The sequence below is a fragment of the Phycodurus eques genome, chromosome 6, assembly GCF_024500275.1.
Source record: "Phycodurus eques isolate BA_2022a chromosome 6, UOR_Pequ_1.1, whole genome shotgun sequence".
NCBI classification, from domain to species: domain Eukaryota; kingdom Metazoa; phylum Chordata; class Actinopteri; order Syngnathiformes; family Syngnathidae; genus Phycodurus; species Phycodurus eques.
The window spans coordinates 4,806,782-4,823,419 of NC_084530.1; the positions used below are offsets into that span (position 1 = coordinate 4,806,782).

The following is a 16,638-nucleotide window of genomic DNA, read 5'->3' on the forward strand; positions in this document are numbered from 1 at the left end:
TTTTTGGGGTACGAAAGAAGACCCTGCTAGAGGGGAAGTACTTTCAAGAGGCCCAGGAATGCTTTCCTATCGGTGTTAATTTCTGATTGGATGACTATTTACGGCAATTTACCCTATTTCACACACACAATTGCCCTGTCAGTACTGTTTTGATTTGACATTGTGGAATCGTGCGACAAGACAAGGGACTAAAAGACGCAAAGCGACCACAGATTTAAACAGACAGCGAGGATTCTGTGTTTTTTGTTTTTCTCCTGAGGAGGACTGATGAGGAAAAAGGAAGTGGCAGTCCGAAACAAGAAAGTTCATGCCAAGATATCCGCAAGGTTTAGAGTTTTCACTCATCTTTTCATGTTTGTTGAACACACTGCAAATTAATTTTTTGCAAAAAGTTTACTTATCCATAACGATATATTTGATACGCTTCTGATGCACTTGTCCTCAATAAGGGGAGCTGGAGCCTATCGCAGTTGACTTAGGACATGTTTAATACTACGATAAAATCTGAATTCTTAATCTTAACTAAGAACAAAGTACCATAATATTATTTTGGAATGCAATGTGTACCTCTGTCTCCTTTTGGGCCTTGGAATCCCATTTCCCCTTTTTGTCCTGGTCTCCCTGGTGCTCCGACTATGGCACCATATGCTGTAGTAGAAATGTTCACTTGTCAGTATAAATAAATCAATTACTTATTTCATTTTTGTTGTCTTATCTAGTGCAATAAGATGTGCAGTGTTATATAAGAAAGCAGTGTTTTACTTCTGATGAATTCCACTATATCAGTAACGTTTGCTTGGGAACCAAACAATCGGCTGTATCCGGGGGCTCCTGGAGGTCCAGGTAGTCCTGGTGGCCCTTGAACAGTGTGTTCATAGTTGCTCCTTCTTCTGTCACTAATCAGACCACGTGCTAGAAAAACAGGTCATTGCCATGAAAAATGTCAAAGTTTGATAACCATTGTCTGCACATTATTTGCCATTGGCTGGCATGTGATTGCTTACATTGGAGGTATTCTACAAGAGGTGTGTAATTTACACCGGAACCAAACCCTTGACTATGGCCCGGCACACCTGGAGGACCAGGTGGTCCTTGAGGTCCTTGGAAAATGTGATTGGTGTACTCCCTGATGATGTCACGTAACACACCTTGGGCTGCAGATGAGATAAATGCCACAGAGCAGTTTGCTTCAAATTCAAACTATTCATTTTACCACATGTGCCACCTGCACGGTGAGAGGTTATGTTTTTGTCATTGTTAGTGGGTTACTTTAGCAGGATTATGCAAAAACTACAAAGTGATTGTCACGCTAAAAACGTATTACTTTGATCCAGGCACACGATACCGGCGCAGGCTTGAACGAAGCATTCATTGGTCAGAATCCACTTACATCTTATGTATTCCACCAGATCTGTTGCGTTTCCATGAGTACCAAACCAACGGGTGGACCCTGGAGGTCCAGGAGGTCCAGGTGGTCCTCTGGGTACTTGCCCAGCACGGCCATGTTGATCCCTCCCAGAGTCATACAACAGACCTTGTGCTGAGGATTACATGTCCAGATAGTTTAACACAGCAGCCCTTAGTATAATGTTACAGTTTCCAGCCTTTTCTACACTTGGCACCCCAAGAAATAGCAATAGAGTAAAGCGCAAAATATAAATGCAAGTCTCAAAATTCACACTAAAAGAAAATATTTTTGCACACATTAGGAAAAGAAGTACACGTTTGTTTCTCATAGCATGTTTGCTTCGTATACGTTCACACAGTGGCTTGCAACAGAGACACTGGTTCAGCCGTGAGGCTCTCAAAATTATTTCTTGTATTTGTGAAGCGTAGTCTCAGATGTAGAGTGATTTAACCTCAAACATATGTCAGTGCATTGTAATTTTGCATGTGAATTTGAGGGAAAATGCAGCATATGTTTACTCACATTTGATGTATTCCACCACATCCACAACATTATCTTGAGAACCAAACCACTGGCTGTATCCAGGGGTTCCCGGAGGACCAGGGAGTCCTGGAGGGCCTTGGACAGCACCACCAAATTCCCCCACAACATCCCGGAGCAGGCCATGGGCTGCATGTTGGTGACAACAAAATATGTCCAAAAAATTCCATTGTATCATAGGTGATGTTTTTCTTGTTTGTCACCTACATTTGATATAATCGGTTACTCTGACGGCCATACTGGAGTAGTCTCCACTATCCACGTTCCAGTTCATACCACCAGATACACCTGAATCTCCCTTTTCACCTGGGGGTCCAGGAGGGCCAGGTGGACCAGGAATGCCAAACATACCTCCTCTTGTCCTGTCACCTTAAGATATTTCCTTAAGGTTATATATTCATTCACAGAACTGGTCAAGAATGGGTGAAATTTCAAATGGATGAAGAGCTTCACAAAGAACTGCCGGTAAGTTAATATACAAGGGCCAGGCAAAAAGGAACAAGCCCAATTTAATTTAACCTACTAATAATTGATTTTTTTTCTCCTCCAGAAGTTTTCATGGTTTTTAGTTTTAATACAGTACTTGTTTGACGGTTTATTTAGAAAATGTTTTGTTTAAGCTTGTCCTCTTCCAGTCAGTTTCAGCCATTTTGGAAATGACATCATTGTTGGATGCCCAGCAGCTGTGATTGAATTTGTTGCTTTGGAAGGGGAACCACCAATAAACAGTTAAACAAGATTGCAAAATGTGTAGGGGGAAGCTGTAATAGGCTACGGCACAGTCAAATCGTGGGGTTTCCAGTATCAAAGGTGAAGAACAAGAGCCTGCTTTTGAAACCTTTTGAAAATAAGCCTTCAAACAAGCATTGAAAATACAAACCGTGAAACGTTCAGAAAAAAAAGGTCAATTATTAGTAGGTTGAATAGAATGTGGCTCATTGCTTTTTGACTGCCCCTTGTATTTGGTATCTGAAATTTCTTGTACTCACTGCTGACATATTCCCGTCTATCTGCTCTGATCGTCTCACTGTTGGCAAGACCAGTGTAGGAAAGTTCAGAGATCGGACCAGGTGGACCCACGGGTCCAGGGGGCCCGGGGGGGCCTGGAGGACCTCTACCAGCAATACCTTTTGGAAGCACGTTGGGTTAACTATTTGATATAGTTATTTAAGAGAGTGGAGCTATTTCTGTACTCAAACTCACTTTGAAAGTATTCACGGACATCTGAGCTCAAGTAGTTTCCAGTTCCTGGTGGTCCAGGTGGACCCGGCACACCAGGTGGACCCTGGGGCCCAACAGCAGTATGATACTCACCTGGTTTGACATTGTACAAAAAAAATAATCCGGGATAAAAAGACGACTTCATCGAATAAATACTGTAAATAAATGCTTTCTCTTACTTGAGAACCCATTTCCATGTCCAGATACACCCAACATGCCCCTGTCTAATGTCAAAAAATGACCCACAGTTAGACATAATGAATTTATAACACCCTAACTCTTAAATACTAAGTTTGATACCATCATTAAGAAAAAAAAAAAGTACCTTTCATCAGACTGAGGACACGTTCAGCCACCTCCTGGATACCAAATCTATAGCTTCCATGACCTGGTGCTCCAGGGGGCCCTGGTGGACCAGCAGGACCAGTAACATATCTTCTCACATCCTCTCCTGCAAACAAACAATTACAGTTTACACTCATATTGCAATGTCAAACATGGTGTGGTATATTGGGGTTATTTCTCAGTGGGATTGTTAAAGTGACATGGTTTTGCCACATTTGTGACGACAGAACAGTTTAACAAGACTTACGCTGTAAAAGGGCGATGAGGTCATCAACAGAAATGGAGCCACTTTGAGCAGTGAGACCAATAGAGCTAGAAGTCCCACCATATCCTCTGCCCTGACCTGGATCATTGGACATACTTTAGTTTGAACAGTTTTACCACTGGATCACACTGTCAGTATTGAATACTGTCAATTGAGTGAAACCGATTGTCGATGAATAGCTTCTTCAACCAAAAATGAGTGCATTACTGCAAACAACAGATACTGATAAGAGTGTCAACTAGTTTGCGATCTTTAATAGAACATTACTTCAGTTTTTGTATTTTTCTTAAGAAATAACAAGACAATAGTTGCCCATCCTCACTCTGCATGTAGGCGATGACTCGATTTGCTACATCATCCACCATCTCGGCGCCTGAGGCTGCTGAGATACCAGGAGGCCCCGGAGGCCCTGGAGGTCCCACCAGAGACTGCTTCAAGTTTCCACCTGCATGTCAAAACAACTCAATTTGATCAGTGATTAACCACAATGTAGTAATAGATTGACATTGGAAATACATGCACAACATCTCACTCTGAATGTACTCTGCAATGTACTGGCCCATGGCACTTGAACCTGCTGCACTCCAATCTCTTCCAGGTGCACCAGGTGGTCCACGAGGTCCGGGCGGTCCTCGTCTTGATGCACCCCCTTGTACAAACACACAAATATTTTTGCTAAAAATAACAAAAATGGTGCTAGTATACTGTAGCTGTCCGTTTTTTCGATTACTGCATGACATTTCTGCGCACTAGTAGAATGACTTAGGGAGCACTAGTAGAAGAACTGCATGTTACTAGTGATGCAAAACTGTGTACTAGTTGACATCTACGTGCTACTAGTACAACTAGTGAAGCACTAGATGTTAACTAGTAGAGGTTTATATCACTATTAGTACCAGTAGCACATATTTGTCAACTAGTGCACAGTTTTGCCTCACTAGTAACTTGTAGTTGTTCTTCTCGTGTGCCCTAGTCATTATACTAGTGCTCCCTAATCGTTCTACTCGTGCACAGAAATGTCATATAGAAGTGGGGGGGGGGACGGCGCTAGTAAGACAAATTTGTTCTACGAGTGCACCCTAATTGTTCTACTGGTGGGCTGAATTGTCTTACTAGTAACAACAAAGAGCATACTAATACATGAACAAGTCAGTGCATTAGAACGATATAAAATAAATGCTTAAAACAGCTTGCCATTTTCGTGAAAACCAACAATTGAATCCGAATGTAAACTGCCTCCTTGATTTTCAACATATACCCTTACCTGTGATGTCATTTAGGGCATGGTCCCTAAAGGGATCGATATTTATACATGACCCATACTTTACATATTAGGTAGGACTCTTACCCAGGGAGACTCCAGAGAATCCTGAATCACCTGTGAGGAATGCACAAATAAATGTTTTAGGTTTGTTGCTATCCTGGTCCTACTTTGAATCCTTAATACAATCTAGACAATAAAATACAGTGGTGCCTTGAAATATGAGTTTAATTTGTTCTGTAAACACGATCATACTCAAATAATTTCTATCTCAAATCATCTTGTCAAGTTTTGGCTTTTTCATAGTGGTGTTGGAGGCAAAAGTGCAGGGAAGCAGGGAGACAAGGCACAAATCTCAAAACAATGTTATTTATTTTCAAAAACAGAAGGGCCGTGGAAAAACCAAAATACTAAATTAACAACAGTCTAAAAAAAAAAAACAAGGTTCAAAGTAACAAAGAAACACTAGGGGTAAACTCACAACATACAACAATATGACAAGAGAAACGTGACTTTTAGCAACAGAAAACAACATACGACATTGCCAAAGAACCAACAAGGACTGACAGAAAGCAGGGAATGAAATACAAGCAAACTGACGAGACAGTGAGGAACACAAATAAGATATTAGCCAATGTGGGATTCCTCTTTTGTTATCACCTTGGTGCCAAATATCATTAGATATGAAACATTTTATATTTAATATTGTAATATTATACTGCAAAACAAGTTATTATAAAGTTAAATGTATTACCATTACTATATAAAAGTGCCAAAAGCAAACATGGTCGGTGAGTATGGTTCCATTTGTGTCACGTAATGTGGCTGCATGTAAGCTGAGCTTCATTTGGCTTTGGGATGCCGTAAAAGCTCGAAGAATCCTCCATTTACAGTCGGAATGTACAGCCCATAATGCAACACAACACTACCATTTATTGATTAATGGAAATAAGCGTGAAACCCCCGATAACTCGTGGTCGGCTATTGACTTCCTCCTAAAAAAAAAATGACTGTGAGTATGACTTTGACTACTTATGCATGCGTTTCTCGCGTTAGCATAAGTTAGCCGACTAAAGGCTAAGCTATGTGCACCACTGTACATGGAAAACGTGACTGTATATAGCTACCTGGTTCTCCTGGAATTCCTGCCAAACCTGGCTGTCCTGGTTCTCCTGTAACCGATCAAATTGATTGGAAACCGTATTATTTGAACATATTTTAAGAGTAAAGTTGTCATGTAGGTACAGTAGGCATGTTCATCTTCATACCTTGGTAACCTCGTAGTCCTCGCTCACCTAATAATGATGATAAGAAAGGGTCAAAATTAAATCAAAGGATCCTACAGTAGTGCAACAGTCATTCATCAATTCCACATTCAATTGTCATCCTCTAACAATGGTTCAATGACCAATCTTTGGAACACATCTCAGATGACTGAAACATTTCTTTTCCTCCAAGCAGTACAGTTCGATTTGGTGCCAAAAGTTAAAAAAGGAAACCAAAATAACTGTTCCATTGGCTTTCCCAACACAGTACTGTAACATGATAGGTAACAGTAATGGCAGGATGGAGTTAGATTCCAATGCTGTCCACTAATTGGTTGCCAGAGAGTTAATTTCCTTGTGACAGCAGAAATGAAATGGGAGGAACCCAAAACCCAGAACTGTGAACTGAACTGTAAGACTTATTGGGAATATGGCTTAATTGTCAAGTGTACCTTGTGGGCCCTGGGGACCAGGAGGTCCTGGTGGTCCCGTTGGTCCAGCAAAGAAAGTTTCTGAGGAAGAAAAAAAAATGGGTGGGGGGCAAATTAAACAACCATAGCTTAATGTAACAAATATAAAGTTTTAAAAAAATACTTCACCAACCTGATGAAGGTACAAAGTTTCCAGGCTCTCCTTTTGGTCCTGCGGGTCCAGGTACTCCAATGCCTGATAAGCCCATTTAACATCAATAACCAATGTAATATATATACAACCCCAATTCCAATGAAGTTGGGAAGTTGTGTTAAACATAAATAAAAACAGAATACAATGATTTGCAAATCATGTTCAACCTATATTTAATTGAATACACTACAAACACAAGATATTTAATGTTCAAACTGATAAACTTTATTGTTTTTAACAAATAATCATGAACTTAGAATTTTATGGCTGCAACACGTTCCAAAAAAGCTGGGAGAGGGTCATGTTTACCACTGTGTTACATCACCTTTTCTTTTAACAACATTCAATAAACGTTTGGGAACTGAGGACACTAATTATTGAAGCTTTGTAGGTGGAATTCTTTCCCATTCTTAGTTGATGTACAGCATCAGCTGTTCAACAGTCCGGGGTCTCCGATGTCGTATTTTACGCTTCATAATGCACCACACATTTTCAATGGGAAGTCACTGATGGTGTAGTGGTACACTCGCCCGACTTTGGTGCAGGCAGTGTGGGTTCAGTTCCCACTCAGTGACGGTGTGAATGTAAGTGCGAATGGTTGTCCGTGTCTATATGTGCCCTGTGACTGACTGGCGACCAGTTCAGGGTGTAGTCCGCCTTTCGCCCGAAGTCAACTGGGATAGGCTCCAGCGTCCCGCGACCCTAACCAGGATAAGCGGTGTTGAAAATGGATGGATGGATTTTCAATGGGAGACAGGCCAGTCTAGTACCCGCACTCTTTTACAACGAAGTCACGCTGTTGTTACGCATGGAGAATGTGGTTTGGCATTGTCTTGCTGAAATAAGCAGGGGCATTCATGAAAAAGATGTTGCTTGGATGGCAGCATATGTTTCTCCAAAACCTGTATGTACCTTTCAGCATTAATGGTGCCTTCACAGATGTGTAAATTACCCATGCCATTGGCACTAACACAGCCCCATTCCATCACAGATGCTGGCTTTTGAACTTTGCGTCCATAACAGTCTGGATGGTTCTTTTCCTCTTTGGGCCGGAGGACACGACGTCCACAATTTCCAAAAACAATTTGAAATATGGGCGGCATGGTGGAGACTGATTAGAGCGTCTGCTTCACAGTTCTGAGGACCAGGGTTCAATCCCTGGCCCCGCCTGTGTGGAGTTTACATGTTCTCCCCGTGCCTGCGTGGTTTTTCTCCGGGCACTCCAGTTTCCTCCCACATCCCAAAAACATGCATGGTAGGTTAAATGAAGACTATAAATTGCCCGCAGGTGTGAATGTGAGTGTAAATGGTTGTTTGTTTGTATGTGCCCTGCGATTGGCTGGCGACCAGTTCAGGGTGTACCCCGCCTCCTGCCCGAAGACAGCTGGGTTAGGCTCCAGCACTCCCGCGACCCTTGTGAGGATAAGCGGCTCAGAAAATGGATGGATGGATGGAATTTGAAATCTCAGCGGACCAAATAACACGTTTCCACTTTGCATCAGTCCATCTTAGATGAGCTTTGGCCCAGAGAAGCCAGCGGCGTTTCTGGGTGTTGTTGATAAATGGCTTTTGCTTTGCATAGTAGAGTTTCAAATTGCACTTATGGATGTGGAGCCGAACTGTATTTACTGACATTCGATTTCTGAAGTGTTCCTGAGCCCATGCGGTGATATCCTTTACACATTGATGTCGGTTTTTGATGCAGTGCCGTCTGAGGAATCGAAGGTCACGGGCATTCAATGTTGGTTTTCGGTCTTGCCGCTTACATGCAGTGATTTCTCCAGATTCTCAGAACCTTTTGATGATATTATGGACCGCAGATGATGAAATCCCTAAATTCCTTGCAATTGTACGTTGAGGAACATTGTCCTTAAACTGTTCGACTATTTTCTCACACACTTGTTCACAAAGAGGTGAACCTCGCCCCATCTTTGCTTGTGAATGACTGAGCAATTCAGGGAAGCTCCTTTTATACCCAATCATGGCACCCACCTGTTCCCAATTAGCCTGTTCACCTGTGGGATGTTCCAAACAGGTGTTTGATGAGCATTCCTCAACTTTCTCAGTCTTTTTTGCCACCTGTCCCAGCTTTTTTGGAACGTGTTGCAGCCATAAAATTCTAAGTTAATGATTATTTGCTAAAAACAATAACGTTTATCAGTTTGAACATTAAATATCTTGTCTTTGTAGTGTATTCAATCAAATATAGGTTCAACATGATTTGCAAATCCTTGTATTCTGTTTTTATTTATTTTTTACACAACGTCCCAACTTCATTGGAATTGGGGTTGTATTTTGAAAATTATGTTTAATTATCCATTTTCAGTACCTGGCTCTCCTGATGGACCTCTACGCCCAGGGGGACCTTGTCTTGTCTCACCTATGGTGACAACAAAAGCAAAGTAAAGCAAAGCAAATGTATTTATATAGCGCATTTCATCCATCCATCCATCCATTTTCTGAGCCGCTTCTCCTCACTAGGGTCGCGGGGGTGCTGGAGCCTATCCCAGCTGTCATCGGGCAGGAGGCGGGGTACACCCTGAACTGGTTGCCAGCCAATCGCAGGGCACATAGGAACAAACAACCATTCGCACTCACAGTCATGCCTACGGGCAATTTAGAGTCTCCAATTAATGCATGTTTTTGGGATGTGGGAGGAAACCGGAGTGCCCGGAAACCGGAGTGCCCGGCATGTTCCCCCCGTGCCCATGCGGGCACGGGGGGAACATGCAAACTCCACACAGGCGGGGCCGGGGGTTGAACCCGGGTCCTCAGAACTGTGAGGCTGACGCTCTAACCAGTCGGGCACCGTGCCGATTAGCGCGTTTAATGCACAAGGTAACTCAATGTGCTTTACATGATACAAACAAAGAAAAAAAACTGCTTATAAACATTTAAAACTAAGAGAAAAAAACAAAAGTACAATTAAAACAGCAGAACAAAAGAACAATCAATATGACTTCTAAGTTGCTTGCCAATATTCATGGTGTCCCCTGAATACAGTCGAACATATAAAGTCAGACTGTTTGACTATGACGGTGGAAAATAATGTAGAATGAATTAATTTGTTCCTGGCTCAAACTGTCGGCATCATAAAATGTTAACTCTTAAGTGATGCCTTTAGAAAAATTTAAATATTTGTATTATTGTTCAAGTAAAAATACAAGTTTGTACGTTAAAACAAAAATAAAGGAAAAGTTCGAAGAAGCTGGACATGCACAGAATGGAGAGGGATCAGGAAGTTATTGTTGGAAATGGTGTGTAGTGTATAATAAAGATTGATCATTAATTGATGCTCAAGAGATTTGCTGAGGTTTCAAGTAGTCACTTATGATGACGCTTTCAACTGGAGGTTTTGTTGGGTTTTTTAGGCATATTTTCCCAGAAGGGCATCATGGTGAGGTAGTGGTTAATATGTCTGTCTCACAGTTCTGAGGTTTGGGATTCGAATTTCAGCTCTGACCTTCCTGTGTGGGGTTTGCATGCTCTCCCCGGGTTTTCTCCAGGTACTCCGACTTCCTCCCATATCTCAAAAACATGCATGTTAGGTTAATTGAAGTCTTTAAATTGTTCAAGGTTGTGAATGTGGGTGGAAATCTGTAGTATGTGTGCCCTGCAACTGACTGGCAATTAGTCCAGGATGTACCTGAAGATATCTTCCAGTTCATCCTAACTGTATCTGGAAAAACTTTATCGAATATGGATGGCTGGATGGATTTTTTTTAAAAAAAAGAAAAGGTTGGTTGAACTCCAAACTGTACAAATTTTAGCGTATCCAACTTCGGAGGTTCCATTGCAATACTAAACCTACCGGGAGGACCTTGAAGACCTGGAACTCCTGGAGGCCCTGGAGGTCCCGGTGGGCCCATAAATCCAGCCGATGAAGACAGACCTGTTTGAGAAGAATCACAGCGCTTAGATATATAGTTTGCTGGCGTTGGGCAAAAATAAATAAATAAATGCATGTCGAAATTTGGTCAATTTTATATTTTGTCACAAATCGATGCTATTAGTCAGTGCCCAGTGGGTATGTTATTTATTTGTTCATTTTTATTTTTATTTTTTTTTACAAATTATTGATCAATCTAAAGTGTTAAGAATGGCTTGCTCTCTATAATGATGCGATGTTAACAGCTCAACAAAGAGGAGATGCAAAGTTTTCATTTGATGCCAGCGATATGCAACATTTTAACATTGATGAAGGCTTTGAGTGGTACTACAAAACTGAGGAAACAGGTGCAGTACTTACTACCAGTTCGTGTTGCACTGACAGTTTCTGAACTACTGATACTGATGCCAGCTTCTCCTCTCTCACCTCTCTCCCCTTTCTCTCCTCGGTCTCCCTTTCGACCTTGAAAACGATATCATACTAGTGTTGTAAGAGTGATAGCTAATTACACCATCTTACCTTTATCTTTCATCATATAATACCACTTCACAGGTTAAACATTTCACAAAAATATTGCAATTACCAGTGTTTCCTGTTGGGCCTATGGGACCAGACAAACCAGGAACTCCAGGAGGACCAGGAGATCCAGTCGGTCCTGGTGGTCCTGGGATGGCCACCGTGTCAGAGCCAACTAGCAACAAATTAAAAAATGAACAATATTTACACTTATTGGATTTTTCTCTCTTTCTTTCTTTCTTTCTTTCTTTCTTTCTTTCTTTCTTTCTTTCTGTTATCCATGTATTGCAGTGTAATAAGTGTAGTAAAATCTTACTTGGAGAAATGACTTGACCAGCTGGACCCATTTCACCTGAATGACAGATTTCACATTTCTTTGTCAAAAGCATATCTTACATTTATACAAATGGATATATGGGAAATGGGTTACATTTATGAAGCCATTCTACCTTTAAGATATAATGTTGCATCACTGACACATTCATACAATGACAGTATAACAGTGTATTTTGTCATAGAAAGAACGCAAATGCCTCAGTCATGTCATATCCGGTTTTGTTTGTTTGTTTCTTGTGTGGAATTGTCTGTTGTGTTGCAGTCCCTGGGTGCAGGTCGGTGGGCGGAGTCTCCTGCGATGCAGCTGCTGGTGATTTGTCATCAGCAGTGTATTTAAGCATGGGAGACGCAGGAGAAAAATGCAGAGAAATTGTACTTCGCTTGTTGCCATTGCCTTGCCAGCTTTGTTACATTTTCGCGCATTCCCATGTTCATTCTGTAGCCAGTAGCTATTTTCATCTGCTCTTTTTCTAGTAAGTACTACTGTGTTTTGGTGTTCTTGTTTGTCTTCCTTGTGTTGGTTAGAGTTTGTTCTCCTAGCTTCCTTTAGTGTTTTCCTCCTGTGGCTCACCGTCCTTATTTAAGTACCGGTCTGCTAGTTGGTTTTCACGTTGACCTTCTGTCACGTTACTTTCTGTTTATAGTTGTCTTTTCACGGCAGCGTGCTCCCTTTGTTGAATAAAGTCTGTAAACATGCATCTTCTGTTGTTTTGCTTTGGGATCCAAATATATTGTGTTTGACGCAGCCAAAACAGAATTTCTCGGCCATTATGGACCTCGCGAGTGCTGCGCGTGTTTGAGAGACTTTGTCTAGCCAAAGGGAATTGGTTAGCCAACATTATCACTCACTCTAGGAGATTATGTCAACTATCAATTAGCTCACAAACAACCTTAGTTCACTGGACTCACGCCTTGACCAGGTTTGCGCTCTCCTTCCTGCCACTCCTGCTGTTAGAGATTCGGCTCAAAGCATTCCCACACACCTGCCACCTGCTATTCCCATTAACACCTGCGAGCCAAATATCCTCCATCCACCATGTTATTCTGGAGATTTTGGATCCTGCGGACAATTCCTCCACCAATGTTCCTTGGTCTTTGATCAGCAACCGATTACGTACTCTACTGATCGTTCCAGAGTAGCATTCGTTATGAGTCTGTTTTCGGACAAGAAAGCAACATGGGCCATGGCAACTAGCCATCGGTGTCCCGAGATGTGTTCCTCATTCTCCATTTTTGATAAGGAGATGAGAAACGTCTTTGACCATCCCGTTAGGGGTAAAGAGGCTGGCAGTCGCTGATTGGGTTTTTCTCAAGACTCTCTTACGGTGGCCGACTACTCTATTTCCTACTCTTTGCAGCATTATTCGGTGCGGGTTAAACCCCATAGTTAATGCACTGGCAGCTCATGACGAAACAAATTTGGAGGACCTTATCGGTTTGGCCATAAGGCTGGATAACCGACTACGCGAACAAGATCGAGAGCGTGTGGGTGAGCTCAGGTGGCGACCAGTGAGAGCAACGACAAGGACACCAGCGCTGGCGGTGACTGATCCGAGATTCAGCCCCGCTCCTCTTCCTTCAATGGATCCGGGCTGGCAGTCAAAGAGGGGGAGGCCATGCAACTGGGAGCGCGACGACTCAGCGTCCAGCAACGCAACTGACCTATGAGAGGCTATGTATGAAACACCAGGTTTCGTCATGCCCCAGGAGACCACTTCTGACTGGCGGGATCGAATCTGCACGCCGCTACAGCTCGACTGTGCCAAGTCAGCCAACCTCGACGAAGTCCCAGGACCAAACAAATAACTGTGAGCTGCATGAGATTGGTTCGACCCCTTATAGGAGTCTCACTCGAGCAACTAGTCGCCTTCAGCTCCCTGGTCTGATTTCTCTTAATGCTAACCGCCTTAAAGTTACAGCACTGGTGGATTCTGGGGCTGATGATTGTTTTGTGGACTTGTCGGTCGTAGAACCACTCAAATGTTCGATAGTTAAATTGGAGAACGCTAAGGAGGTAAGGGATCTTAATGGGGTCCTTATCGCCACTGTTGCACATGACACTGAGTCCCTGGGGTTGGTTTTGTCAGATAACGATCACGAGACCAGACGCTTTTTTTGTAATGCCAACCCAATTGGCAGCTGTTGTTTTGGGCCTTACATGGCTTAAGGAGCACAACCCGGACAATAACCGGCACATCCCCAAGATTACTACTTGGAGCTTGTGTTGCCATTCACACTGCTTGCAATCTGTTGTACTGACCTCTGATGTTCCCGTTTCACCCGAATTGGAATCTATAAATTTAGACTCAGTACCACGATCTCAAGCAGGTCTTCCGTAAAGATCAAGCCCAATTCCTGGAACCGCAACATGACTGTGCAATTTATTTAATTCCAGGTGCGCCATTGCCCAATGCTAAACTATACCGGGTCTCCAAACCTGAACAGGAAGCTCTTACAGAGTATATTTCATCCTCACTAGCCGCAGGGCTCATTCGACCTTCGAAATCCCCAGTTGGAGCAGGATTCTTTTTTGATAAGAAGGACAAGACGCTTTGTCCTTGCCGATTTACAGGGGCCTAAATGATATTAGTATGAAGAATAAGTACCCGCTGTCGCTGTTGGACTCTGCATTCAATCCATTGCATTCTGCTTCCATCTTCACTAAACTGGATTTGCGTAATGCCTATCACTTAGTCAGAATCAGAAAGGGTGATGAGTGGAAGACCCCCTTCAATCCTACCATGGGTGAGTTTAAATATTTGGTGATGCCGTTCGGTCTTACTAATGCCCCCGCTGTTTTCCAAAACTTGATCAATGACGTACTGTGCAATATGATTGGTTGCTTCTGATTTGTTTACTTGGATGCCATTCTCATTTTTTTCCAGAAAGAACGGCAGCATGTTCGTCTAGTCTTGCAGAGACTTCTTGAGAACCGTCTGTACGCCAAAGGAGAGAATTGTGAATTTCATGCCCGTTCCGTTCAATTTCTGTGTTTTATCGTGGAGAGGGGCCAGCTAAGACCAGATCCAGCCAAGATACAGGCTGTGGCCATCTCCGACATCAAGGAAGTACTTGCATAGGTTCCTTGGATTCGCGTTTGACGCAGCCATAACAACTCAGACTTTAATGACATGGCATCTGGAGCAATGGCTTCTGTCTTTTACCTTTTGTACCAGGCTGTCCTGGAATTCCAGCAATACCTGCAGACAAAGGTCATTATGATTCATACAAAACAAAACAAATACATACTGGCATTATTAAGAGATGTGAACAGATTCATATTTGTATAGTTTTCCCACCTGGTGGCCCTTGAATTCCTGGAGAACCTGAAAAACATGTATTGGTTAAGGCAATGGAATAAAATATAATAATAATAATAATATAGATATATTTATAGTAGATTGGACAGTGTGGGCACCTGGAAGACCATCAAGTCCAGAAGGCCCAGGTGTTCCTCTCACACCAGTAGGTCCCATTGAACCTGCAACACCTGCAATTTATATACAGGCTGGTTAACAAAGGACTTCATAAAAAAATAGCACAGCGAGACATTGTTTTTTTCAGCAGCTTCTTGGTAAAAGGGGCAACATGGTAAGTTTGGGAATGAAAAAAATGCTACAACAAGTTTCACTCTCAGTAAAAAAGAAATACAAAAATAGCTTCGATCATTTTTGATTTGAACATATTATATTCGATGCCATTTCCAACATTAGTTGTGAAAGAGGATCACAGAATAATTACAGAAATATTTATTCCTCACCTGCAATTCCCTGCGCACCTTTTGTGCCATCTCTTCCAGGTTCACCTTCATAAACACATCAGTCAAAAAAAGTTCCCTTTTTTTTTATCCGAATATGTTGCTCTTTGCATTCATTGGTGTTAGCATAATCTCCCTTATTAAGTCACAAGTAACCATAAGGGACATTTGAAGGTAAATACAGTATTCTTTCTGCTTTTGAAGTTTAAAAAAAAATAAAAATAATACTTGAGTGATGGTTTCCATGTTCTTGCAGTATATTAAGCTATTACAGTTCACAGTGACACACTGTACCTTCTGGGCCACGTGGTCCCCTCTCTCCCATGCCTCCTTTGGTTCCTGGCAAGCCTGGAGTTCCTAATGTGTAAATTCCCATAATACAAAGTTATCTTTAGTTTTACACTTTGCTCATTAAATATTGGTGGTTACTATCAACAAAATATTGTTGATAGTAACCACAGAATCAATAGGTTAATATGCAAGTAATATATGTAAAAGCAATAACAATGCAATACACAGTAATGCCTTAAAGTGAACCTTTTTGTCCTGGAAATCCACTATCACCCTGGGAACCCTTTTGACCAAGAGCACCTGCAAACAATCATTTTTATGATCATTATTCCTTCCGAGTCACACATTTTACACAACTGAACAATCAATATACTCAAATCAAATGATTGCAGGTCTTCATGGGACACCCTGCCCATCACTGGACCTAGTGCACATATACAGTAGCCTGTGTACTCTAAATTAATTAGGACCTCATAAATGTGAGCTACAACTCTGAAAGAAAAGTGTTTATGTTCCCTTTAGATTTTTTTTCAGTGTTACTTTGGTCACTCTGGGTCAATCATTTATCATGGACCACTTACCTTTCTGCCCCACTAGCCCAGGAGCACCAACTGGTCCCGAATTGCCATGAGATCCTGTCCAAATTAGGTTTCAAGATTAAAGACGGAAGACCTCAATAAATATTCCTCGGATTCAGCCTTGTTTACCTTTTTCTCCTTTCGCTCCAAAACCAGGTAGTGCAGCCTCTCCTCGGGGGCCCATTGGCCCATCCAAGCCCTTCTGACCTGGTAATCCCTGAGGACCTGGATCACCTAGTCATAGAGAATACTTTATATACTTTGTAGCTAAACCGAACTGTGTATGATACTGTAATTTCTCATGTATAACGCGCAGCCATGTATAATACTTACCCCCAAAGT

At 42.1% G+C, this 16,638-nt stretch overlaps 1 protein-coding gene across 3 annotated transcripts in view; it reads right to left on the reverse strand.

Moving 5' to 3' along the window:
• LOC133404506 (collagen alpha-1(XVII) chain-like) overlaps window positions 1-16,638 on the reverse strand; it is a 30,350-nt gene that overhangs the window by 931 nt on the left and 12,781 nt on the right. For 2 of the 3 annotated variants that reach the window (XM_061680453.1, XM_061680452.1), the window contains exons 20-50: window positions 16,426-16,530; window positions 16,300-16,353; window positions 15,965-16,018; window positions 15,722-15,784; window positions 15,431-15,475; window positions 15,089-15,160; window positions 14,970-14,996; window positions 14,835-14,870; window positions 11,651-11,686; window positions 11,402-11,509; window positions 11,179-11,280; window positions 10,741-10,821; window positions 9,259-9,309; window positions 6,909-6,971; window positions 6,758-6,817; window positions 6,309-6,335; window positions 6,168-6,212; window positions 5,128-5,157; window positions 4,312-4,428; window positions 4,102-4,224; window positions 3,762-3,857; window positions 3,495-3,620; window positions 3,349-3,393; window positions 3,152-3,262; window positions 2,938-3,075; window positions 2,156-2,317; window positions 1,931-2,077; window positions 1,391-1,540; window positions 1,005-1,154; window positions 763-912; window positions 568-648 (exon numbers count right to left, since the gene is read on the reverse strand). In XM_061680453.1, coding sequence (XP_061536437.1) covers window positions 568-648; window positions 763-912; window positions 1,005-1,154; window positions 1,391-1,540; window positions 1,931-2,077; window positions 2,156-2,317; window positions 2,938-3,075; window positions 3,152-3,262; window positions 3,349-3,393; window positions 3,495-3,620; window positions 3,762-3,857; window positions 4,102-4,224; window positions 4,312-4,428; window positions 5,128-5,157; window positions 6,168-6,212; window positions 6,309-6,335; window positions 6,758-6,817; window positions 6,909-6,971; window positions 9,259-9,309; window positions 10,741-10,821; window positions 11,179-11,280; window positions 11,402-11,509; window positions 11,651-11,686; window positions 14,835-14,870; window positions 14,970-14,996; window positions 15,089-15,160; window positions 15,431-15,475; window positions 15,722-15,784; window positions 15,965-16,018; window positions 16,300-16,353; window positions 16,426-16,530 — 2,655 coding nt within the window. The remainder of the gene's footprint in view (window positions 1-567; window positions 649-762; window positions 913-1,004; window positions 1,155-1,390; window positions 1,541-1,930; window positions 2,078-2,155; window positions 2,318-2,937; window positions 3,076-3,151; window positions 3,263-3,348; window positions 3,394-3,494; window positions 3,621-3,761; window positions 3,858-4,101; window positions 4,225-4,311; window positions 4,429-5,127; window positions 5,158-6,167; window positions 6,213-6,308; window positions 6,336-6,757; window positions 6,818-6,908; window positions 6,972-9,258; window positions 9,310-10,740; window positions 10,822-11,178; window positions 11,281-11,401; window positions 11,510-11,650; window positions 11,687-14,834; window positions 14,871-14,969; window positions 14,997-15,088; window positions 15,161-15,430; window positions 15,476-15,721; window positions 15,785-15,964; window positions 16,019-16,299; window positions 16,354-16,425; window positions 16,531-16,638) is intronic. The other variant, XM_061680454.1, reaches the window with a different exon arrangement.